The following is a 25046-nucleotide window of genomic DNA, read 5'->3' on the forward strand; positions in this document are numbered from 1 at the left end:
ATTGGTGAAGTTCTGTATATCCAATTAGAGTTGGAACCCTAAGCCGCCACCTCCACAAACACCCTACCTCCCCCAGCCGTCAAAAGGACAAGCTCGACTGTGGAGGTGTTTCAGTTAAGGACTCAGAGTACAAATCTAGTCACACAATTGTGATGAGCAAAAGCCATTACAGCCTGTTTTTAGGTGATATTTCATATCAGCTAGTGTTTAAATCTTTTTTTCAGGTCAGGCTCATCTCCTGCCACTGAATATATAGTATACTCACACTTTAAGGTAAAATACCAGGTTGAGTAGCACTGCTCATGACTCGTCAACTGGCTTTGTGTAAAATCAGTTGAGTGCACCTCCTCAAAATTAACCACACTAGATGTAAAACACCATTGACATGATTCTAAAGAGAAAATGCAAATGCTTAATTTTTAAGGCAAAGACTCTTGAATGAAAGTCAGTGAGGGTCAACCAAGTTATAGTAACACCCCCCCCCCCCCCCCCCCCACTAGGCTTTAGAAGCCATTTTTCAAGCATGACCCATTAGTGCCACCCCAACATTTAAAGTGACCATTAAGCCATCCATGGAAACAAACATCCATCTTGCAGAGATTTAACAATTATCTTCATAGTCAAACTAAATGGCATTCATTTTAATAAATACAAATATTTATTTTGCATTCACTTCAAACATGTAAAAAAGAAAAAACATATAAAGCAAACGGTCAATTAACAATTTCTCAACAACAAGCATCAGTTAAAAGAAACAAGTTATGCCAATGAAGATTTGACTCTGAAAAAGCAAAACATAACCCAATCTTTAAGTACATTGTACAAAGGACATTGATATTGCATGAGTCAAGTGTCCATTTCTAGTGACGTATTGATTAAGCCTACAGCAATATGCGCACGTGTTGGGCATTTAGTAGTGCCACACAGCTAAGAGGTGAAGTCAAGACAACAAGATGTAGATTAACTTTTATTTTTTTTTTTAAAAGCTGATCATCCCAGGACAACTGCTGCACCTATTTTGAAAGAGGAACAAACATTAGAAACCACATTTACGCATACAGAACAGCAAGATATGATGAAGTACTCACCTGCTACTTTCCCATATATGAAGGGATCCTGATCCATCTGGCCTCTGGATGAACACTCTGGACCTGTGGCTTGTAAGATGCAGAGTGCCGCTGGGGGGCCACGTAGGCCTGCTGCTTAGCGGAGGGCCGCTGGGGGGCCACACTGGCCTGCTGCTGAGCGGAGGGCCGCTGGGGGGCCACGTAGGCCTGCGGCTGAGCGGAGGGCCGCTGGGGGGCCACGTAGGCCTGCTGCGGCTTCCCGACCCTCACTTCCTTCTGGTCAGCAGGTTCTTTCAGCCGTATGATAGCGGAGCCACCAAAGCGCTGAGGGATGTTGTGGATTCTAATCTGGGGGAAGTGCTGACCATAGGTCCCCACACTCCAGGTCCTAGAGTCAGGGAGGTTAGGAGCTGCCTGCGCCGGGTTTCTGCTGTTCCAGGATGTTTGGAGAGAACTCGTACTGCTGGGGACCTGCTCAGTGGAGGTGTAGCTTGTGAGAGTCTTTCCACTGCTTGGGTTGAAGCCAGCAGGAGCACTGTGTTTGTTGGACACTGGAAGAGACCGACTATAACTTGGGTGGCTTGAGGCCATGTTGGACGCTGAAGCAGGCTTGTAGCTTCCTTGGGCATTTCCTGCATTCACAGGAACCGGTTTCCTTGGGTATTGGTTCCCAGCCTCAGTCTGGCTGGGGATATGTCTAGTTATCAGATTTTGGAGAGACGGGGAATAGGAAGGTTTAGATGCTACAGAGCTACGACGTGAAGACACTCTTCTACCAGGGGCACTGGCTGATGTTTTCGTCCTGGCAGGGATTCTGTGTGGCTCAGCAGCACCTGTGCTAGTCAGCCTGGAAGCTTTCTGTGCTGCAGACTGATGGGAGGCAGGTTTGAAGGAGTAGCTTTCCCGAGGACTCTGAAGAGATTCAGAACTTCTTAACCGATAGTTGCTAGTACTTGGTTTACCACTCTGAACTGGCCAAGTTCTCTTCCTGCTAAGCTGAGGTTGATGATACTGACTGATTGAACTACTACTAGCAATATTAGTAGAAAGGCCAAATGACGTTGGCATCTTCTGCACATTTCCCCGACTCAACTTAATCATTTGCCGGTTAGATTTTGACTCAGAGTTGCTCTGCACCAACCTGACTGAAGCATAGCCTCTTGTAGCTGGCTTTGAAATACCTTGTGTGTTGCCACTACTGGGAAATCTCTGACTATAACCACTGCTAACATCAGTGTCCGTGTTGAGGCTGCTGCTCTGGGCTGAGCCACGAGAACCAGAGGCCCGTCTGAGTTGATTCTGGGGATCGCTGCCACCAAATCCACTTCTCGGTTGCGAGAAGCCAACATTTGTGTTGTTGTTTTGTCCCCGAGCTGCAAGAGAAACAAGAGTATAAATCCACAGATTGTAAATCACACCAATAAATGACGGCAGCATTTGTGTGTTGCTCACCTTGTTGGGCCCACAAACAAAGCACATGCTCTGCTTGACTTAAACAAATCAGCAAGATCCTGCACAGAAAACATAACATCCAGTCAGAAAAGGTACAGCAACTCCACAAACACTGAAAATGACTGCAAAACGTACCCCAAATGAACTCCACAAGCCATTTCTGTGTTCTAAAGCAAGCAGCCTGGTCAAAGCAACAGTAGCCAAACTGCCTTGAACCTGCTCTGCATGTGGTGTGTGCAGCAGAGAGGTAGCATTTATTGCAACCTGCATCCAATCACTGCTTAATGTGTCTCCTGGAGCACCTGAGAGTCAACCAACCAATCATTCCAGGAAGCTGCAGCCCCACAGCAGTCCACACTGAACTCCTTTCAGCACCAAACGTTTTCCCAGACCTCATCAGAAGAGAATTTAATTGAATATACTTTATTTCAAACATTAAAGTAAATAGCTGTAAACCGATTTAACAGATTTTCAACAATCCACATAAAAAAAAATCATTCTTGCCTGCGCCTAAGATAACTAACTGTGTTGTATGAGAATGTTCCAGCACCAAGGCCGTCCTACCTCGTGTTTGGGTTGCTGGCCGTTTGTTTTTCATTGTTCCTATCAGTCTGAGACCAAAATGTCTGTAACATTGGCCATCGGCCCCCACCTCCGCTCCTTCTGTATAAAGAAAGCGTGTTCACTTTTCTCTTGGTTCTTCCTCACTGTAACCGTACGCATTCTGTTGTGATGATTGAAGCTTCTCTGCGCAGAAAATAAATACTTAAAAGACAACCTCTGGTTTTCGGTATTATTTATTTCAGCAGTAAAAGACTCACGCAAAGCGGGTGTGGGATTTTTTTCACTACAAATATCACACCCAGAAATGTATTTTCATAACCTCTTTTATTAACTCTTTCACTAACGTTGGGCCTCATTCACCGATATCTTTCGAAGCTTGTTCTTCAATATGTTCTTGAGAAAGGTCCAAAGAAGAGTCTAAGTCAGATTTCTGACGTGTTCTTAAACTGCAGAATTATTCAAACCTGCTTTCTAATAAAGAGGAATCTTATCGTCCATGTCAATTGAAGGCATGTGCCAGTTGATCCTGATTAGCATAAGTAAACGTCCTGTTAATCCTCCAAAAACTGCATGAGACTGCAGGGCCATTTGCACACACGGAAATTGAGAACAAACATTTAGAGTTAAGTCAAAAATGCCCAAACAAAAGTAAAGAAGGTGGAGCACTGGACCAAAGTTTAAAACAAAATATGCTCAATTATGTTAAAAAAAGACAAGTGTATGAAGATTATTTCCTGTGTCATAATTGCTCAAATTATGTTGAAACCACGCTCGGTAGCGTCTTAGTGGAACAAAAACATCCATGAAATGCTATAACTCGTTCAGTGTTGAAGTGTTGATGTAGCGTTTATTCATTTTAAAAGATCAGAATGCTTTGTAAAATAATTCAATTACAAATATTTTAAATAAGATTGGAGTTGTAATACATTATATATATACACTATATTAACTGTACAATTGAAAAAAACACAAACAATTATTTTGCACAAACATGTCAGCACTCAAATGTAAGTGTCCATAGATTCTTACAAGAACACATTCTTAAGACATTAATTAATGCCTTTATGAAAACTGCATAAGTTGGTTTTAATAAGAAATTTCACCTTAAATGCGGTCTCTGAATGATACCTGTTGTCTATCATAATTTGTACTTGTGTTTATTTAACAATTTCCAAACAGTAGAAGTTTGGTTTTGTTTAAATTTAATAATTTGTTTGAGTCAAGCCACATTTAAATTTACTCATTTCTGGTCGTGACCACCTCCAAAAGCTGCTGCAAATTTTCCACAGAACAGAAAATATGTGTCATCCATGAATAAGACAGATTTGAATGGTCTTGATACCTTGCATATATATATTTATATACAGACAAAACAATTCAGGACCCAACACTGGCCCCTCTGGGACACAAGTGATATCCAAACCTGTTCATTTGTGGTCATCTCCCTGCAATAGTTGCATATATAGCTTCAACCAGTTCAGTACAACTCCTCCGATGACACCTTTTCATTTTATTGGGTAATAGGCCAATTAAGATTTGACTGTAAATAAGCAAAATATAACCACATCTTTAATCTACATTGATTATTTGGATAGTGCATGAGTCAATTGTCAGTTTCTAGTGAAGTAGTGTTGATTGGAAAGAGTGACAGCAGCAGGAAGAGGAACTCTGGTTTCTCTCAGTCACTGAACGAGCCTTCTATATAGTACAAAAAGATATTACAAAGCTTAGTGAAAGTGTAGTCAGATTCTCTAACGGTTGTCTTTCCCCAAATCCTTATGAACTCTCCTTCACATCTAGGTCAAGTGGTTAGGAATAGACATTAGGTCATTTCTGACCGCAGCGAGGATCATCACACTCTAGCTGTACATTGTTGAGAGCTAGCATTTACGGACCGCTCACACGACATGTCAAGACTGGTTCAAAGGAATCATTTTGCAACACATCTTTTGCACACTAGATGGCACCAAGCCTACAGCAATATGCACACATGCTGCGCATTTACTAGTGCCACACAGCTAAGAGGTGAAGTCAAGACACAAAAACAAGATGTAAATTAACTTTTATTTTTAAAAAAAAACTGATCATCCAAGGACAACTGCTGCACCTATTTGAAAGAGGAAGATAAAACATTAGAAACTACATTTATACATATAGAACAGCAAGATATGATGAAGTACTCACCTGCTACTTTCCCATATATGAAGGGATCCTGATCCATCTGGCCTCTGGATGAACACTCTGGACCTGTGGCTTGTAAGATGCAGAGTGCCGCTGGGGGGCCACATAGGCCTGCTGCTGCTTCCCGACACTCACTTCCTTCTGGTCAGCAGGTTCTTTCAGCCGTCTGATAGCGTAGCCACCAAAGCGCTGAGGGATGTTGTAGATTCTGGTCGGGGCAAAGCAAAGACCATAGGTCCTCACACTCCTGGTTCCAGAGGCAGGGAGGTTAATAGCTCCCTCCGCCGGGTTTCTGTTGTTCCAGGATGTTTGGAGAGAACTCGTACTGCTGGGGACCTGCTCAGTGGAGGTGTAGCTTGTGAGAGTCTTTCGCCTTCTTAGGTTGACGCAAGCAGGAGCACTGTGTTTGTTGGACACTGGAAGAGACCGACTATAACTTGGGTGGCTTGAGGCCATGTGGGACGCTGAAGCAGGCTTGTAGCTTCCTTGGGCATTTTCTGCATTCACAGGAACCGGTTTCCTTGGGTATTGGTTCCCAGCCTCAGTCTGGCTGGGGACATGTCTAGTTATCTTATTTCGGAGAGACGGGGAATAGGAAGGTTTAGATGCTACAGAGCTACGACGTGAAGACACTCTTATACCAGGGGCACTGGCTGATGTTTTCGTCCGGGCAGGGATTCTGTGTGGCTCAGCAGCACCTGAGCTAGTCAGGCTGGAAGCTTTCTGTGCTGCAGACTGATGGGAGGCAGGTTTGAAGGAGTAGCTTTCCCGAGGACTCTGAAGAGATTCAGAACTGCTCAACTGATAGTTGCTAGTACTTGGTTTACCACTATGAACTGGCCAAGTTCTCTTCTTGCGAAGCAGAGTTTGATCGTACATACTGATTTTACTACCACTAGCAATATTACTAGAAAGGCCAAATGACTTTGGCATCTTCTGCACATTTCCCTTACTCAACCTAGTCTTTGGCCAGTTAGGTTTTGACTCCGAGCTGCTCGGCACAAACCTGACTGAAGCATAGCCTCTTCTAGCGGTCTGTGAAACACCTTGTGTGTTGCCACTACTGGGAAATCTCCGGCTATAACCACTGCTAACATCAGTGTTGAAGCTGCTGCTCTGGGCTGAGCCACGAGAACCAGAGGCCCGTCTGAGTTGATTCTGGGGATCGCTGACACTAAATCCCCTACCCTGTTGTGAGAAGCCAACATTTGCATTGTTGTTTTGTCCCTGAGCTGCAAGAGAAACAAGAGTATAAATCCACAGCTTGTATATCACACCAATATATGACAGCAGCATTTGTGTGTTGCTCACCTTGTGTAGCCCACAAACAACACACATGCTCTGCTTGAATTAAACAAATCAGCAAGATCCTGCACAGAAAACAAGACATCCAGTCAGAAAAGGTACAGCAACTCCACAAACACTGAAAATAGCTGAAAAAGACTTACCCCAAATTAACTCCATAAGCCATTTCTATGTTCAAAAGCAAGCAATCTGGTCAAAGCAACAGTAACCCAACTGCTCTGAAGCTGCTTCCTCTGTGTGTGCAAAGGTGGCATTTATTGCAACCTGCATTCAATTGCTCCCTAATTAACAGGTGCCTGCTGTTGTGGTTTCAGGGTGACTTTCAGAAAAGAGTGCTGTTATTTACCTTATTTCCTGCCACCTCTGTGTTTTCAAATCATGTGTTCATATAGAAAGAACTGTAGGGTAAAAGCTTTAGTTTGCTACAAAGAGCTTTTTCACACACACATATAATGAGAGTTAACATCTCTTGCCCACTTTGTTACGTTGAGATTTCTCCTGTCTGCATCAAGGCTGACCTTGAGAAACATCGTATTAGTCTTGACGGGCCTTGTTAACATTATTAATGATGACTCCTGTACCCTCTGACGCTGGATAGACCCAGGCGGCACACTGCAGTAATGATGCAGTCGACCCTAACTGTGACAAACAACACATCAAGATCAGCGTGCTTCCTCCTTCTGTTTGCAGACTATAAATCACACACTGTAAAACCAGCACCACAATCTCCACGTCACACATTCTCATTTCATTTGAATCATGTTTAATTAAACAACTGTGAGGAAGCATAAGCAAAAATGCACAATGTCATACTCACAAGTGAGTGTGATATCGTCAGCTTCCTGTGTCTATTTGACTGATTTGTGACCATGTGGGACGCTCCACATGAAAATGACCCCTTACATTGTCAGTGTAGGTGACACACACACACACACACACACACACACCCTGGTAGTCTGGCAGGTGTGAATCTTCTTTCCAGACTGTGCTCGGTCAATAATGTTCATTAGTGACACTCCCCTTCTGCCAGGAGAAGCATGATGCAAGTGCACGACAAGTTGACGACAAAAGAGTCAGTCACTCTGTCCTACTTTTCCAAAGAACTGTATAGGCCTTCATCAGGTACCCTTCTTGAACCCACCTTTATTAAAAATGTACAATCTTCGTTTTCATCTTTTAGGAACTTGAGTGTTCGTCATTCACACGGGCTTCCTGTGTGAGTCACAGCGGCCGTAGCAAATTTCCTCCTCCCCGCCGTGGGAAGGAGTGACACCTCGCATGCGATGACCAGATGAGTGTGGTGGCTTAGATCAAAGACACAATTTCCTGTCAGAGGAAATAGCGCCAGAGGATTGTTTTTCAGGAACAGTTTCCTCCCTTGTGAATTCTTTCCATTACGCTTATCAGCATTCATATGAGCGAGACGTAAAAGCAAGTGAAAGTCCTCCATTGGAATCAGCAGAAACATTCCTGATAACACAGGCATTAAAAAAGACAAACGCACACAAAAAACAGAAGGGTATCATAAATCAAACCACAAATCTATTCATCAACATAGGCGATTCTTTTCTCCTTGTGGATGATCTCTCTCATTTAAATTCAAAATCTGCCTGCTTCATGTCTCACAAGTGCACAGTTTCTGCCAAAATGTTGCTCTCCAACGGAACAGATTGTTGCTCTGACGCTGTTCGATCTGCACAGACCCCTGAACCGTGGACAAGTAGAGGACACGCTCATTTGAGGAGCTTCTCTGCTGTAAAGGTTGCTCTATGTCAGGTTTCACTCTACTTGTTAGCTTCCTGCACGGTAAGATATATGTGTAGCCACAAAAAGGGGTGTGATGGAGGAGAGGGCAAACGCAGCATCGTCATCTAATGTGTGTCACCCATGATGTCACCCATGTGGCGATAGCAATGTGCTCTCCTACAATGTGACAAGAGTGTGTCAATGAAGCATTATGTAGTACAGTTGTACTCATTTAGCAACTGGCTAGTTAGCTAGCTAGTTGGCTAATTCCACTTCCGTGCTAAATTGGTGACAGAAATTGGGCGCACATGGGAGAAGTTTGCCTCTGCCATGAATCTCCTTTGGGTTCGGCAACAAACCCTGTGAGCAACATGAGCCCAACAGTCGAGGCAAGAAGTAGTAAATCACAGCTCAGTAGGGCGGGACGAGGCAGAACACTATTGGGGAGGAAAAAATAGCACCTCTTGAAACAACAATGATGAGAGCGGTGAGAATGAACCAAACAATAAAGCTGCAGGTCATAAAAAACAAAACGAGCTGAAAGATGCTGAAAAGCAGATTAGAGCTGAGCAGAACTACATGCCAGGTTTTTATGGTTTTATCACTATGAGTGACACCGTTCACTTTACACATACACATATTGATTATAGCAGCTTTAATTTAAACTGCAGGATCAAAAAATCTACAATCATTACGAAACTTGGTTCCTGGAAAACTTAAATTGTCAAAAACATTTATAAGGCAGTTCCCAAAGAAAGGACAACCTACTGTACCTCATCTATTCTGTATTAGGAGGCTATAGGTTTCATAAATACTTTGATTGAAAACAATTTACTTAACATTACAAAAATGGAATTACTGGTTTCCCAGTCTGTTATCATGAGAGATTTATATTTATCTTCATCATGAAAGACATGGAATTGTATAACCCTACAAGGGCGTGTCCTCTTCTAAAATGAGCAGCATCATCTCCTCAAAGTCCTTAATGTAGCAAAATGCTGTGAAATTAGAAAAACACCATCAGCAGATGGCGTCTCCAAACTACCCTTTGGCCTCCGAACCGTTCTTCTCCTTCTGACCAATCAGGTGCCTCGGATCCCTGTCGGGTGTGCTGGGCCCCCTCCCGCTCCGGCATCTGGTCCAGCATTTGAAATAATGAAGGTAATAATAATGAGCTTAAGGCTCCGCCCTCCAGGAAGGCGAGAGGTCAAACTACCTATGGAGAGTTCACACCCAACACATTCCACGAGCAGCTCGAGGATCCATCATCAGGGAGGCTGCTCTCTTTGCGCCTCAGTTTCGACTAACATTGATCTGAAGCTAAAGGACATTATCAAGTCTTTTGATGTAGTTTTGGTCATCGTTTCTATTGGTTATGATCATAGTTCTCATCAAGGTGATTGCTGAGATCTGGGCACACGCCTGCATCACTAAAGTAGACTTAGAAATGTCCTTTTTTAAAGCTTCATTATTATTATTATGTTCTTTTTTGTCCCACTTGAAAGCAGAATAAGCTGAAAACTTACCAGCATGTTATAACAAACTATTGCCTGTTAACAAATCCAGCGGACACGGAGCAATCTTAGTATTTAAAGCCTATGTAATCGTGTTTCTGGCCACCGGCACATGTAAGTCAAAATTGACTCTCGTTTTAGCTCTGGTTTGGTCTCCACCATAGACTGTATATAAGAAGTGGACGTAGTCGCCGTTATGTCACACATAGGTTTGTGAACTACAGTTTTGAAGCCTTAAGTTTGACAATTTGGCCATTGCAATCTTGGTTTTTGACCTTCGTCATCTAGGTTTTTCACAACAGAAAGAGTCAAGAGAGGGTGGAGCTAATTACAACCGAACGCTGAATAAGGCATCTTAAGGCGACCAAAAAGGTTACAATTGACTTTCGTGAGCTGAAAACACACTGTGAAAGGGTTAAAGTTGTAAGACCAGACATCACTGTGGTAGTGGCCTGTCAACTATGAGGTAGCCCCGCCCTAATGTATAGTGGTATACTGTATTTTGTTTCTATTTAGAAGCACTTTATTAATCCTTCATTTGGGGAAATTCCATGTTTACACTCTGTTGTTGTTATTTACACACATCAGGCCAGAAATACACATATTGTATTTTCCCGGCTCACAGCAAAAAAGCCAATCGAACTCATTGATGCACGGAGAAGATGATAAAGCAGTGCGGGAGTCGTGAGTATATTGTCCTTCTTTAAAACAGGTCAAGGCCATTTGTAATCAACCAGCTACACAGATGTTATTCCTTTTCTCTGAGAGGGACCAGAAGAGGGACTCTTTAATGAATCATAGTGGGGCTTCTTCCTCTGGTATGACAAATCAATGGAAGGGCTTGATTAGGTTCGGTCGCAATGGGAGCAATTCATCTTTATACTTTGCTGGGAAGCAGAGATTTGTTACCTTTTCTTTCAGTTTCAGCACATGAAGTAAACCTCAGCTTCAGTGTTTGAGAGAATGAGGCAGGATGGCTCACAGGGAAAAATTGTCTCTCTAATTGAAAACTCCCGAGCCTCCCTCTCCTATAAACAACCACAGCAACAACAAAACTTCTGACAAGCCACATGGATCGAGAGACTGTTCCTTGGACAGCGGGGCCCACAACAAGGCTTTAGGACACTCTCTGCTCTGAGGCCCAGAGCGGGGGGGGGGGGGGGGGGGGGGGGGGGGGGAGTCACAGGGGAGTTGGTGATGGGGGGGCTATAAAGCCTGGCAGAGCCTGGCAGAGCCGTGCTATTGCTCCGTTTACAGTTGTAGTCAACTCAGAGATCAATGGGGAAAAATGTCCTGAAGACTTCAGAGGAACGCTGCATTGTTGCGGCGGAGAGTTTTACATGAGTCTTTCATTCATACGAGACAGGACTTTGTTGAGAGCATTTGTTTCTCATTTTCCGCTGGTCTGGGGATCCATTGCGGTGAAGCACCAAGATGTTTTTGTTTAAATTACAAGAGCATAAAGAATCCCATTTTGACATGTGAAGACATACAAGTTGTTCAAACTCTGTGGTGAATATACTCAAGTGGGACTGATAGATTATATAATTAAATGCAAATCAGATCCATTCGCATCGAGAGTTTTTGATTTCCCATTACTTTTTTTAAAGGAAATTCAAACTACGATTGCTTTTGTGCAGATTTTTGGACTTGTGGAAACAACCGTCTCAGTGGACAGCAGAAGTGCTGTCAACTTTGTAGACAGTTCAAAGATTCAGTTACCGATGTTCGTTTGCTTTTCTTCTAAGCTAAGCAACCATTCAAATGCACTTTGGTACACACAGGAGTAAGTGAACACTTCACTGTCCATACCGCCATGTTGTTTGGTGCTGATTCTGACTGTCTTCAGGTATGAACCAGCTTAAAAAAATAGTAAAATATGAGATGATTGCATGAGAGTCTACGGAGCAGAGCCTGGTCAGAGCTGGCCGATGCTACGTTGTGATTAGCGTGAGGTTATGGTCAATTACTTAATATCCTTTAGGACACTGGGGAGCTGATTTCTCAAAAAATGTAGTTATAGATAGATAGTGATGCCAGAAAGCAGAGAGAAACTATTTCAATACAATTTTAACGAATACCATGTTCCAGGTATGTGTGTGTGCCGTTTGCTCCAGCCTTTATGAAAGAGATAAATGGGGGACCAGTTGGCTTTAATGGATAGTTGGGCCAGCTGAACCAACTCCTCCTCGCTCAATGTGACACAATTAGTCACATTGATCAACAGAGCAGCCGAACAATGGGTAATACCCCGCTGGAACCACTTCCGTGGTTAAGTCACCGCCTCCACCGACCGCACTGGTTAGACATGATGGATAGGCAACGTATAGGAAGCTGGCCGAATGAATTCATTGATCCCCAGATAAGTTCATTGTTAAAAGGTTGAAGACAGACATGGGAGACTAGTCTTTGTTTTACAGTCCTGCGCATGGCTTGGTTTTAAAAGTGGGAACCCAAACGTAAAGCAGAATGTGTCAGATGACTGTGTAGTGAAGACAAATGTAAATGATGACATGTGTCCTTTAGTTGAGAGAGAGACAGCTGTATTTTGTCGTACCATGCCAGCGGAGGGGAGTAGATGCCACTTTGTCTCTGTCGTCATGCTGCTGACTGTTGTGGTCTCTTTTTTTTTTTTAACATGTTCAATTCCTCACAGATGTGGTTGTTCACTTTTAAGGCATATTCCCTATCATGGCCATTAAACCCGTGTAATGGCGCCAAGATGTTCCCGGAGACAGGAGGCGTATGAAATAAAAAAGCCTGCTGTGCTCCAGTGGGACATTCCCAACGCTGAAAAAAGAAATACTTCAAATATGCAATTTGTCTTTTGCAATAGCAAAACCCACATGCTGCACATACAGCAACATAAAGCTGCTCAAGTTTTTAAAACTGGTTTCCTTGAAAGAAACCTCAGACATAGCGAGCAAAGTAAGAAATAAAGTCGTGATCTTTTAATCTGACGTGCGCAAACGTACAGTCTGAAAGATCACTGTAATTGGAGCAACTTTCTTCTGTTTTTAACAAGCATCCCTTTTGCACTGAGAGTAATGGAGAACGTCTGGATGTATTTGTAGGGTTGCTCTCTTTTCATTGCCTTCCTGCTGAGACAATCTTGCGCAGCCTATAGCAAACAGACCATATATCTTTCAAACAGCCAGACTCATAAAAAGACAGGAAAGGCACTGGTCCTAATCCAGACTTTAATGAGCAAAAATGGAAGTAATGACATCCAGGGAGTAATCTTTCTCCTCTCTGCGCCGCCAATTGACACCAATGACCCGTGGCCGGCCTAATGCCCCGGTTGTGACACGTTTGTGTTGAAAGAAAGACAAACTTCTCCTGGGATTTTCTCCCACAGGCAATTATTAAGAACGATGACGCTTTAACAATAGCTGGATCAGAGCGCTCAACTTTGTCATCGTGAGTGAATCCTATTATGCGGCGGCATAATGGCCGTCTGTGAAAACAGAATGAGGATGGGTATCACAAGGCATCTTTCAGCGCTGGAAAACAAAAGCTTATTTGAGGCGTCTCGCCATCCGAGCCGCCCTTTGTGTCAGCGTACGAGCCTCAATTGTTTTCTCCTCTGCGAGTAAATGGCCGGCTTAATGTGGTTCGGCAGCTCAGAGAAATGATAGCCAGAGTTAAGTCCAAATATTATGAATACATTGATTACATTTGGGCTAAATGAGTGTACAGACATGGGGACTTTATACAGCTTTATTTTGTCATCACACATGCAGCAAAATGTCTCCGTGTTATAAACATTTCTGGATCGACATCAGAGGAGTTTGGAGAACATCTTGATAGGATGAAGATGCTACTTTGGCTTTGAACTTTGGGAGGTTAACTTCAGGCCTCCTTCCTCCCGGTTCCAAATACCTAGAGAGCTAGCAATTTGGGCAATGAACACTTTGAGGAATGGCAGCTTGTCATCGCCTCTGTCTCACTTCGTAGCATCATAAGGCCACAGAGAATTGCTTTTGTCATGTAGCCATTTAGAAAAAAACAAGGACGACACATGTGACATTTTTAAAAAGAGGAGTATCGTGCTTTGTTCGGGATTCATGCAGGTTATAAATTGATTGACTTTAAACATGCATGTAAAATGTAAGGCTTTGGATTTGACCAAGAAATACATTTACTGACATACACCTCTGGATTTCTGTGTTACTCTGAAGAACTGCTCTTAGAAAACAACTTTTAAACAGATATTTTTCTTCTTGGCATAACCCCCAAAAAGCATAGAAGGTAGAAAAAAACCCCAAAAGGTTAAGAACATCTTCTTTCTTTCTTTTCATGAGGCTCACTTCTTAACCGGTCAGAGGAACTGCTGAATGAAACAATGTAGCTGGTGTTTCAGAATCATCTGTCTCTTATCATTGGGGGAAAAAATCCCCTAAACAGAAAAACGTGGAGAGCCAGACTTCTTTCAAAGAGCCTCCAGAGCGGCTGTTGTCTTTAAGGAGGGAGGGGAGATTGCTTTCAGCGGCCTCAGCCCAGGACTGGTTCTCATCATTTTGACAATAAAACTCAAGCAGTTGAAACAAAGCAACGGTTCCCGAAAAAAAAGAGAGAAAAAAAACGGAGGGAGATTTCCGCTAGTCTGCACTGAATTGTCCCCCCCCCCCCCCCCCCCCGCCCCCCCCTTCAAATCCAACAGCCAAAAAAAGAGGAGCAGAGCGGAGATTTTAGGAAAGCTTTGGAGGTTTAATTCCTCTGTGGCACCCTGGGGCTGAAGGACGCAGGGACCAAAGGCTTTGAAATAGTTCAAAGATGAATGAGTGATTGTGCTTTAAATTCCAAGAGGTTTGTTGTTGTAGTGTCAGGGCTTTATTGCAGCATTTTGTTGCTTTTGTTTTTTACAAGCTAAATGACTGACACGGAGTAATGAATGAGTCCGATCACTCTGATAAGGAAACAATACCTGGCTGACTTCAGGCACTTGCTGTTGCTTTTAAGTGAACATGAGGAGCAGGCGTGAAAATAAAGAAATGTCAATCAATGAACTCCCTGTACAACATTCATGTCCATTTGACTCTCAAACAAATAGAATATTCTGTTAAAAGAGCGCGTTACTTGTGTAATGAGTGCATGCTTTAAACAACAAGGCTGAAAGATTATTAACACTATGGTATGTATATATTTACAGACAAATCTGTACACTTTTTACATTTTTTGCCACTGGTAAAAAAAGAGTCATGAGAACGTACACCAGAGGTGCTCGTCCTCTCACACGTCAGCGCTCGAGGAGACCTGCGATAACCTGGGGTCAGAGTCGATCTCGAAGCGGTAGTGGTAGCCCTCCAACAACTCCCTGCCGGCGTCCCGCATCTCGTAGATGCGCTTCTTGATGCCCTTGCGGTTGAGATAAAGCACAAAGAGGAAGACGAGGCCTATGAAGCCCAGGACTATGCCCAGGAAGACGTAAGAGGTCTGCAGAACAAGGTCAGCCCCGGCACCCCACTGGTGGCATCCCAGGGTCAACGAGCCCACAGCCAGCATGGATGTGTTCCTCATGCTGGCGGGGAAAGCGCACACAAGGCCCTCAGCGTCACCGATGCGTCCCTGTGACCTGTTGAGCCACAGAGCAAAAGGTTCGATTCCACACGAACACGTGAATGGGTTTTCCCCCAGCAGGAGATCAGCGCTGGGCAGGGAGTCCAGCTCTCGCAGACCCTCCTCGGGCACTGTCTTGAGGGCGTTGAGGGTCAGGTCGAGCTCCTCCAGGCGCTCCAAGCCCGAGAAGGTGGAGTTGTGGATGGCCACTAGGGAGTTGTTGGAGAGCTGGAGCCGCCGCAGGCCGCTCAGGTGGGAGAAGATCCGCGAGGGTAGATAGATGAGGCCGTTGTGAGAAAGGTCCAGTCCCTTCAGGGTCCCCAGGGAGCTCCAGCGGAGGGACGTGGCCAAGTCCATCACCGAAGAGTGGTTGTAGAGGGCTCGGCTCAGGTTCAGCTCCCACAGAGACTGGTTCTGCACGGTGAAGGCATCGGGGTGAATGACTGCCAGCTGGTTGTTGCTCAGATCCAGGGAGCGGAGGCTGCGGAGGCCGGCAAAGGTGTGGGATTCCACCTCGGAAATTCTGGATTTAAGGAGATCCATGAGACGTCATTCACACTTTCATATCGCACAGAAGAGCAAGGAAATGGACAAAAAATGTATTTCCAAAAAGAACAGGACTAATTCAGTCTTGGATCAAAGCTTAACTTTTGTTTTTTAATTTTAAATCAATTTAATACACTTTGAAAGTCTGCAAAGGCACTGTTTCAAGTGTCATACAGCCAAAATGATGAAATGTGCAAAGCTGCTGTTTTCAGCAACAATGAGGATCAACTGATGACTGAAATAGTATTTTGCATTTGAACTGTTCTTAGAATACTTTGTTTTGGATTCCCCAAGCTTAACGAGCAAAGTCCAGGAGAGTCTTACCTGTTGTTGCTCAGAGACAGGTTGGTCACATTATCCAGCCCTTTAAAAGACTCCGGACCGATTCGGCTAATTTGATTCCCGGTTATGAACAGATTCCGGGTGTATCCGGGGATCCCGGTCGGGATACTCCGCAGGTCTCTGGAGACGCACTTTACTGTGTGAGCCGCCTCCGAGCACTCGCAGCGCGGAGGGCACGACGCGTAAACGGAGCCGAGCAGCGCGCAGAAAACAATGCGCTGCGCCAAATCCAGCATGTTGGGAGGGAAACGTGTGCGGGTCCGAAGTGCGGCGAGCAAGAACGAAGGAGAAAACGCGCGGAAAAAAAACCCCGGATAAAATGTAACGATCAGCTCCTCCAAGACAGCATTATCATCCGTTGTCCCGGCCGGGAATGCGCTTCAACTTTGCATCTCTGCAGAAAGTGTGGCCGGGAGGCTGGGTCTGATTTCCATGAGAACAAAACTGGGGGTCGCGCTGATCAGAGGGGCTGTTTGATCCTTTGCCGTGGCAAAGCGGGGCGTCGCTTCTCCTCCAACAATGAAGTTAAAAGGACCATCGCCTGGTGCGATGATATGCGGGGAGGGGCTTCTCTCCTGCCTGCGCCCTGTCCGGGTCCACGAGATCTTCCTTCTCAGCCTCGAGTGGGCCGAGACACTAACAGGCACGAGAGAGAGAGAGAGGAGAAGAAAGTGGTTCCCAGCTCTTACTCCTCGTCGTGATATTTACCATCACGCACGCCAAATATAATCATGTGACTCCGGTCAACATTTCAGTCACTTACACCCGAGTGATATGGAAATCTGGACTTTATTTATTGTTAAGAGGGACAAAAACAAGCAAAATAGAGCAATAAATCTGGGTTTCCTATAATAAAGGAGACATAAAATGCATCAGTTAAATACTCACGTTGTCTTTCTGTGTAATGGAATCTCGTCAGAAGTCATTGTCTTGTTTTATTACTCCAATTTTGTTTTGGGAGGTTTTTATGAGAATTGCATTGACGTCACTCTTTAGTTGGTGGATTGGATGTCCCTGGTGATTCCCACCTACCAGGTGGTATGGTGAATGTGGGGGCCACGGGTGTTTGGGGGCCAGACTGAAGCCTTTGATCTCCCTCCTGAATGCTGCAGGATAATAGCCACTGAGTGGGACTTTTCGCCACTTGATAGTAGAGTATCAAAGCTGGGACGGCTTCCTATCCTTAATGTTTATTCTGCCAGCTTATAATGATTATTACAGGAGTGTATTTATAGAAACTTCAGGAGGAGGAGCTCAGAGAGCTTTGGGATCCTGGCATTATCCCTTCTGCTGACAGCCTTCATGAAACATGATTGTCATAATTCAATAAAGTAAATTCAAGTAAAAACAAACAAAAAAAACGGCCACAGTTTTCTTTACAATAATAAACATCTTTATTTGTATTATAGCTGTAAGTGATAAACACATTCAGAGTTCACACAGCCACTTTGAAGGAGTCCTAAAATTCCTCGTGGGCTATATGATCTGCAGCATAAAAGGGTATTTTGGGGATTACGGAGACAAAAGAGGGTTTTGAAATGGCAGACTGGTTTAAGTATATATGGATAGTGGCACTAATAATAGCATCCCGACTGTCTTTTGTCAGCGGACTGAATCACTAGGACCACAGGTCTCCACATTCCTGGACCTGGCTCTTGGATACAACAAGACACCGCAGCAGGAAACGTCTAAACCCATTCAAATGATCTCAACTGAATTCTGCATTCTTGCACATGCGCTCCAATAAAAAGGGATTGGGGTACCGTTTTATCTTCACAATTTCTCCTCCTAAAATATACATATTTATATGTTCAAAGCAGTAATGATGACAGTGTTGTGAGTTTCATGTGCTGATCTCAAAGGGCCATTCATTCATTCATTTACTACCTTTCATAGCTCAAAATACAATGAATGAGCCGTTTCACTAAAGAAAACTAATTAAACATTCAAGGGTACAGCTTTTCTCCCATTTTCCAACATTTAGAGCAATTTTCAGAGAAACAAAAAGGGTTTTCACATTTTTTTCCACAACCACATTCTCTAAGTTTGGACAGAGACATAAAGAGTGACGCGGCATAAAGAGCTTCTGTTTTTAAACACAGGCTACTTTTAGTGACATCACTCCGAACGTAGACCGCTTGCTTGCATTCAATGTCCACAATATGAATTACCCCAACAAATGAAAATATGAATATTTGAGACTTTGGGCATAAAATATTTACAATAAAATGTGATTACCTCTTCACACAATGACATGGCATTAAAAACAGTCATGAGATGTCACAGTAAGGAGGTTTTAAAATGCTTTTTATACAGTATGCACTGTTTCAATTAAGGGGCAGATTCTCCATTTCTTTCTGTTTCCTCGTTTAAATTATTCCTCAGAATCTGTAGCCACACACAGAACAGCACAGGCTATTGCATCAACTCAACATTAACTGAAGCAGGCCTGTTACAGTGTAATACAGTATTTATTCTTACTGAAGTTTGCCAGCAATCATATAAAACTTGAAGATTAAGAGAACGACGCGGAGTCATAAATATAGAAATCAATCACTCGGCAGTTGGCTGCAATGAAGTGCAGCTGATTATTAATCAGGAAGCCACAGTGTGTGTCAAACATGAACTTCTCTCTCATTGTTTCCTGCATGCATGCAACGCACACATGCTGGCATGCAATCACATGCGCTCTCTCCGGTCGCTCTGTGCATGACAAACACGCACACACACTCACTGAGGCACAAATCTGCTGCCGAGCAGAGATGATATGCAGAAGCGACACCGTAAATTATTCAAAAAGGATAAATCTATAGAGTGAGAGCGATCAAGTTTGAAAGAGTATATGAAGAGCACCCGGTGTATACAGGATCATGTGTGATCACATATTTACAGGCAACATGGGTGAACGACACACAAGAGGCCACAGAATCTCTGCTTTCAACAGAAGCCCGAAGTTAGCCCTGAAGTCAAACCCTCGACACAGAAAGCAAAACATTTCATCTAGAAGATCACACTTAGTTGGTCGCTGTGAATCAAAGCTTTATGAAAGAGCGCTGACATTTCACAATGGCCGTCGACTCCGATCTGCAGAGGTGGAAAGCAGCAGGAGCGACGCTGGGGGAACTGGGGATGTTCAGCAGCGGCTGGCGAGTGTGAAAACCTGAGGATCCCGGCTACCTGCTGCTTCTGGCACCACCGCGGACAAAGAGAGGGCTCAACACTTTTCCCCCGTTTGATTGCAAACAATAGGAGGGGATTTGAATCTACTCACGACGGCCATGGCAACGGATTTGGAGTGACGACCATCAATTGGAATTAGAGTTATTAAAACGTGTAAAAAAAAAAAATGAAAATATGACATATAAAGGATATGTGAGAGGTTGTGTTTAGGCACTGACTCTTGCTTCTTCCCATGAAGTCAAATGAAAAACTAAATCTCTCTCACAGGTTGAGCAAAGATCGAAACCATGTTTCAGAACTCCTTCGTTTGGAGTCACCAATGAGCATGAACGTAGATATTCAAGGACAGTTTGGTCTCCCTTTCTCCTACATTTGGCACAAGTGCAGAAAACCAAAAGCTCAGATATTCTGTTGGTTTTGTTCCACAGCAACATTCATTGACATTGACATTGGACTGATGACCTGCAGTTTAATTAAAAAAGGTATGAACACTATTTTCTGTAAACTTATTAAAAGCAGTACCATGAGGTGATACATGTAATGCATTTACAAAATATTTCTTTTTTTTTTAGAAGATGCAGACTTTTAAGAAAATGCACAAAAACACAAACAGCTCTGGCATGTTTAGCTGTAAGTTGCATTACTGTAGAAGAGCGAAGGTAGATCAAGCATGAGATGCAATAAATTCCCTAGAAAGGCATTGAATATATTTAACACGTGTGTGCTCCCCGGTATAAGAAAAACGGCATCCTGGAAGTAAAGCAAAGTAAAATCATCAAATATCTGAATGCAAAAGCATGAATGCGTTCCCTCTGAGACTTCAGCTATACGCGTGTTCCTCTACTCAACAATCAATGCAGCTACACAACGTCCACGCTTTTTGCAGGTGGCGCTGGCTTAAACCTGCTGTCTGAATAAATGGCTGAGTATGAATGAATTTTCATCATAAGGGCATTCCAGCTTCCAGTAACAGAACACCCGCTTCCCACAAACCAACCACGTCTTGGACGTTCCCGTTCAACAACCGTCTCTCGGGAGGCAAGACGTCTTTAAATCCTCCGTTGCTTTCGCTCGACGCCTTCCCCTCCGTTGTCGTCTAAAAAAAGGTCAACCCCACATCCGACATGCAGGGGTTCCCACTGTGTCCCCCCCCCCCCAGGTCACCGCAGGTTGATGGCCAGGGCCAATGTGAAGATGACGCCCATCAGCATCAGGAAGGGCAGCCAGGTCTTCAGGAAGCCTGCACAGCTGGATGAGGCAGAGAACACCCACAGAGAGGAGGAGAGAGGCAGATGAGCGGAGGTGAGGAGAAGAAACGTATCTAATTGTTGAGAGATACATGCAGCATCACAAAAGACCATATTGTGACGTCTATCTGAAAGTGTATCTATATTTACTTCCTACCAACAACCACTGGGATGTGTAGTCCATCCCTGTAACACTTGTCTTCAAAAGGCCTTCTGGAGGAATGTCCTTTATACTCTCTTAATACTCTCTTAATACCTCCAGGGCTGTTCTGAGACACAACAGGTTCACGGCATACCAGTAAAATCATGGCTGAGCCGCGGGGATCACAAGCTTCAGCCCTACTTCTTACGGTGGCTTTGAAGAGAGCAGCTTTAGATTATAGGGTTTGGGCCTTTAAGGCAGAACAAAAAAAACGCTGATATTTTTGGACAGAAAAATAGATTTGGGCCAAACAACAAAGTTGCAGGGTTTGTCGTCATCGGCCGGAGAATTGTCTGGAAAACGTGAGGCAGAGCGGCTTTGTTTGGAAACGAGGGAATGTCTGAAAGCGCTGCGCACAACGAAGAGGAGGAGGAACTTCCATTTTATGAACATTGTATCGGGTTTAAAAAGTCAAGTCAACGAGCAGAAAATGCTAATCTGCAAATTATGTGGGACGACGGTGGTTGTAAAGGGTTAATAAAAGTGATCTTTTCTGTCGCCTCAAATCAAAAAACACATTCTGAAATATGAGAAAAGCTAAAGAATGCTAACGGGTAAGTGAGGAGAAAAGCCCAGCCCTCAATGAAAGTCTTATTTATATACTTGTCAACGTCAATTTAAGCTTTAGAAACAGGAGGTCTTAAAAATCTACATTTGAGCAAATATTTTGCAGCCAAGTCAAATTATTTAGAAGATATTTCAACTTCTGTCTCTTCATTATGCATGTTATACTTGACTTCTTTCTATACAGGGCTTGTATTAGGGCAATACGGTCAGCCATGAATACGAGATATGCGTTTACAGTTAATTATAATTCCTCCTCGGCATTGTGGAAGTTGATTTATGGCTTTTTGCCGGTTACACTCGTCGTCTCCTTGCTTCTTCACAGTGCATTTCGTTTGTCTGCCCTCTGGCGTATTAGAGAATAATGCAACGAACAAAGCGTTGAGCGTAAACACCTTTGTGTGTGCTCGGAGCTTGCATGCCATCTGCGGAGGCTAGCGCGAGTATAACGTTACCCCGTCTTACCTGACATGTTTTCCGTGGATCAGAGCGAGGAGGCAGAGGTTGACCATGTTCCACGAGGTGCTGTTTTCATATCTCATCAGATTCAGAGCCATGGCGACATGCGAGTGACAGTTGTCACAGCAGAGATTGTGCTTTGGGGAAAAATGAGAGTAGAAATCATTCCTGGTGTTTTCCCCGTTCATAAAGTAAATAGAAACTAGTAAGTCCCCTTACTGACCATCCTGTGCTTGTACTCCTCTGAAGCATCGTGCACCGCTGTGTCCCAGGCATTGGAGCCGCTGGCGTAGACTTTGCTGACGTCAAGGATCCAGTACCTACAGTCAAAGAGGACAACGAATAGTGTTGCACCGGATGTCAGGAAACAGGTTTGGTTCTGAACCAATATGTTCACTAAAAGATCAAATAGTCACAAAATGATCACAACAAATACTTCCATTTACTCACTTTGTTGGTTTCCCAAAACCCATGTTGTCTTCCTGCAAAAAAAAAGAAAAAAAAAGAGAAAACGTTTGATGCTATTTAGATTTTTAAAGCAGATTAAGAACATTTGTGTACCAATGTCCACTACAATGCAAACATAGCCAGGTTTGAACCTGTGTTCATTATTTGCCAGTGAACATGTAAACCTTAAAAATCAGCCCTCAGATTTTCCAACTCAAAAACATTTTTGTATAGTGTTCGTCCATTATTTATTAAATGGTCGACGCCAATACGTTGGATGCAAGAGACAAAAAAAACAAATTGAAAGGTGTGTATTTAGCCAAATGTTGTCAAAAACTGTCTGAAAATACAGAGAAAGGAAGTGGACTATTTAGCAGGAGGGGCTTGATAAATGTCTGACGTTTGTAAAACAGAGTTTCCATTGGAAGTGACCCTATGACCGCCCTCCTCTGTTAAGGAGCAAGTTGCAAACTTCTCAGAGGCTGACGTGGTGCGACACCTAAAACATAACTTTATTAGTCGTTAAAACACTTCAAGCTCAAACTCGCCGTCTTACGCGAGATTCATTGAGCTGAAGCAGAGCCGCTACTGTGCTATATTTAATTTCACATACAGGCCATAATGTGCTGCAGCAGCGCCGTCATTACTCACTGAGACAAAGTACGGTCCAGCAAAGTCCCGGATGACACCAGTGGAAGTGCAGATCCCCATGTGGCCGATGAATGGAACCAGCCATCTGAACACAAACAAACAAACAAAGTTAATTTTACAACATACAAGTGTCATAGTGGACCTGTTTATTGTTGTCCAGGACAGGAGAGTGCCTCTGGTCTATATACACATAACTGTTCCTCAGATATTCTTCTTTTGGACTCTCATACATAGACTCTGTCAGCACTTTATCAATAGAAGACAATAGATACCAGATAATGGAAGCAAACTGTGTTAAAACAATCTCTACCTCCACTACCAACACCTTATAGACACATTGATTCCCACAAGTGATCTAGGAATATCACTTAAAATAATATTGACACTTAACAAGACACAAACTGTTTTAAAACAAAATTAAAAAGTGTAACTGATAAATTGCATTACTGTCACATCATTGTAACTTTTGACGCCTTCAGGTTTATTCTTCATATTTTAAGAAACGTTAACTATGAAAACAGTGGTTGACTTACATGGTAATAATTGTCTTTTTTAATTTATGCTAAACTATATATATATATATATATATATATATATATATATATATATATATATATATATATATATATATCATTTTTTTTTAAATCATACTCCTAATGTTTAAACCGTCTGTTAGCTGCTGCTAGCTAACGTTTGAGCTACTGGAGGTGTCACTTCGTCCGAAGGTTTGAGTCACAAGACGCCGACAGATAACTCACGATAGCACGGGGATAGGTGTCCACACTACGCAGTAAGGGAAGCGACCGATGTCTGGGTTAATTTTCTCAGTCGCTATCTTGTAATTCTTCATGGTGTCTTCTTTTTCTTTTTCAACAACATCCGCCATCACCAGCTGAGGAAAATGAACTTCATTTGTCTCGTTTTACAGCCGCGCTAAGTCACGGAACAACACCGGAAATTCAGGGATTTAAGCTCCAAAATAAAATGTAAGTGGTGCTAAGTAGACGGACACACGGCATTATAAATGAATCAAATTAAGTATTCGGCATTATCTTAACATTAAAAACACATCATAGTATACAAATAGAGAATGGTGTGATACAGAATTAACAATACAATACATTGACGGTTAATGTATGTTTTATTTTGAAAGGTATATTCGAGAGCTGTTTCTCTTATTCCTGTTTGTTGTCTGTCTAGGCAACAGGAGCAACTTCCGGGATTTTCGCTAGCCATCTAAAGCAGAGGTCTTCAACAGGGGGTCCGCGACCCCTAGGGGGTCCGTGGAGGTACTGCACGGGGTCCGCGAATTCTTTTTAAAAAACATGAATCTGTCCATTATTTTAATAGTTCATACATGCAAGATAACAGGTATGTTTATGCATGGCAGTGGCACTAATAGTCACTCATTTTCATTTCCACATTTATTTTTTAGAATGAAAACATCAATTTGAATAGCTTGTATGCATGATTATTGGCCCAGTTTAATATAAAACACAATTGTATACAATATATATATTCGGGGGTCCCTGACAAAAACAATCCTATACATGAGAGAATGATAATATGATCAGCATTACAGTAACAATTCTAAAATAACATCTAACATACCAGCTGGGCTAAATATACCAATCTTAATTCAAACAATTCCACCGCGTCTAAATTGAGATAAATGTCAATAATTCTACCACAAACAACTAGATTTACAGCAACTTTCCCCAGTCACCACATCATTTCAGGTCATCTAGAGACAGAAATTGTTTATTGTTTGGGCATATTTTAATGTATTAATGTGGTTCTATTGTATACAGTATGGTATGTCTATTAAGCAACTTTCGGGAAGACTCAGTCAAATACTTTGTGAACAATAAGTCCCAGTTTTGGGTTCAAATTGTATTCCATTGTTATCCTCCAAATTCAATCCTACCACAAGCACTTTAATGGGGCTTCTGTCCGGTTTATTGCAAAAAGGCCTCTATTTGATTTCACACCAGCACAAAGAGAGCTCTCCAGTATGGAG

The 25046-nt window shown here is 43.1% G+C and overlaps 2 protein-coding genes across 2 annotated transcripts; both read right to left on the reverse strand.

Moving 5' to 3' along the window:
* Nucleotides 1–14504: 14504 nt before the first annotated feature.
* tpbg1b (trophoblast glycoprotein 1b) lies at nt 14505–16512 on the reverse strand (the record flags this gene model as incomplete). Its single annotated transcript, XM_079176414.1, has 2 exons — nt 14505–15911; nt 16259–16512. 2 exons carry the CDS (start codon nt 16510–16512, stop codon nt 15062–15064), a joined length of 1104 nt encoding a protein of 367 aa, XP_079032540.1. The 3' UTR covers nt 14505–15061.
* Nucleotides 16513–19950: 3438 nt separating this feature from the next.
* Nucleotides 19951–23941, reverse strand: tmem222b (transmembrane protein 222b). Its single transcript, XM_079175658.1, has 6 exons — nt 23785–23941; nt 23027–23111; nt 22379–22410; nt 22152–22248; nt 21935–22065; nt 19951–20704 (listed from the first exon to the last, which is right to left on the reverse strand). The coding sequence occupies exons 1-6, from the start codon at nt 23910–23912 to the stop codon at nt 20617–20619; spliced, it is 561 nt and encodes a 186-aa protein (XP_079031784.1). The 5' UTR covers nt 23913–23941; the 3' UTR covers nt 19951–20616.
* Nucleotides 23942–25046: the final 1105 nt, after the last annotated feature.

The sequence above is a fragment of the Pholis gunnellus genome (assembly GCF_910591455.1).
Source record: "Pholis gunnellus genome assembly, chromosome: 16".
Classification (NCBI taxonomy): Eukaryota; Metazoa; Chordata; class Actinopteri; order Perciformes; family Pholidae; genus Pholis; species Pholis gunnellus.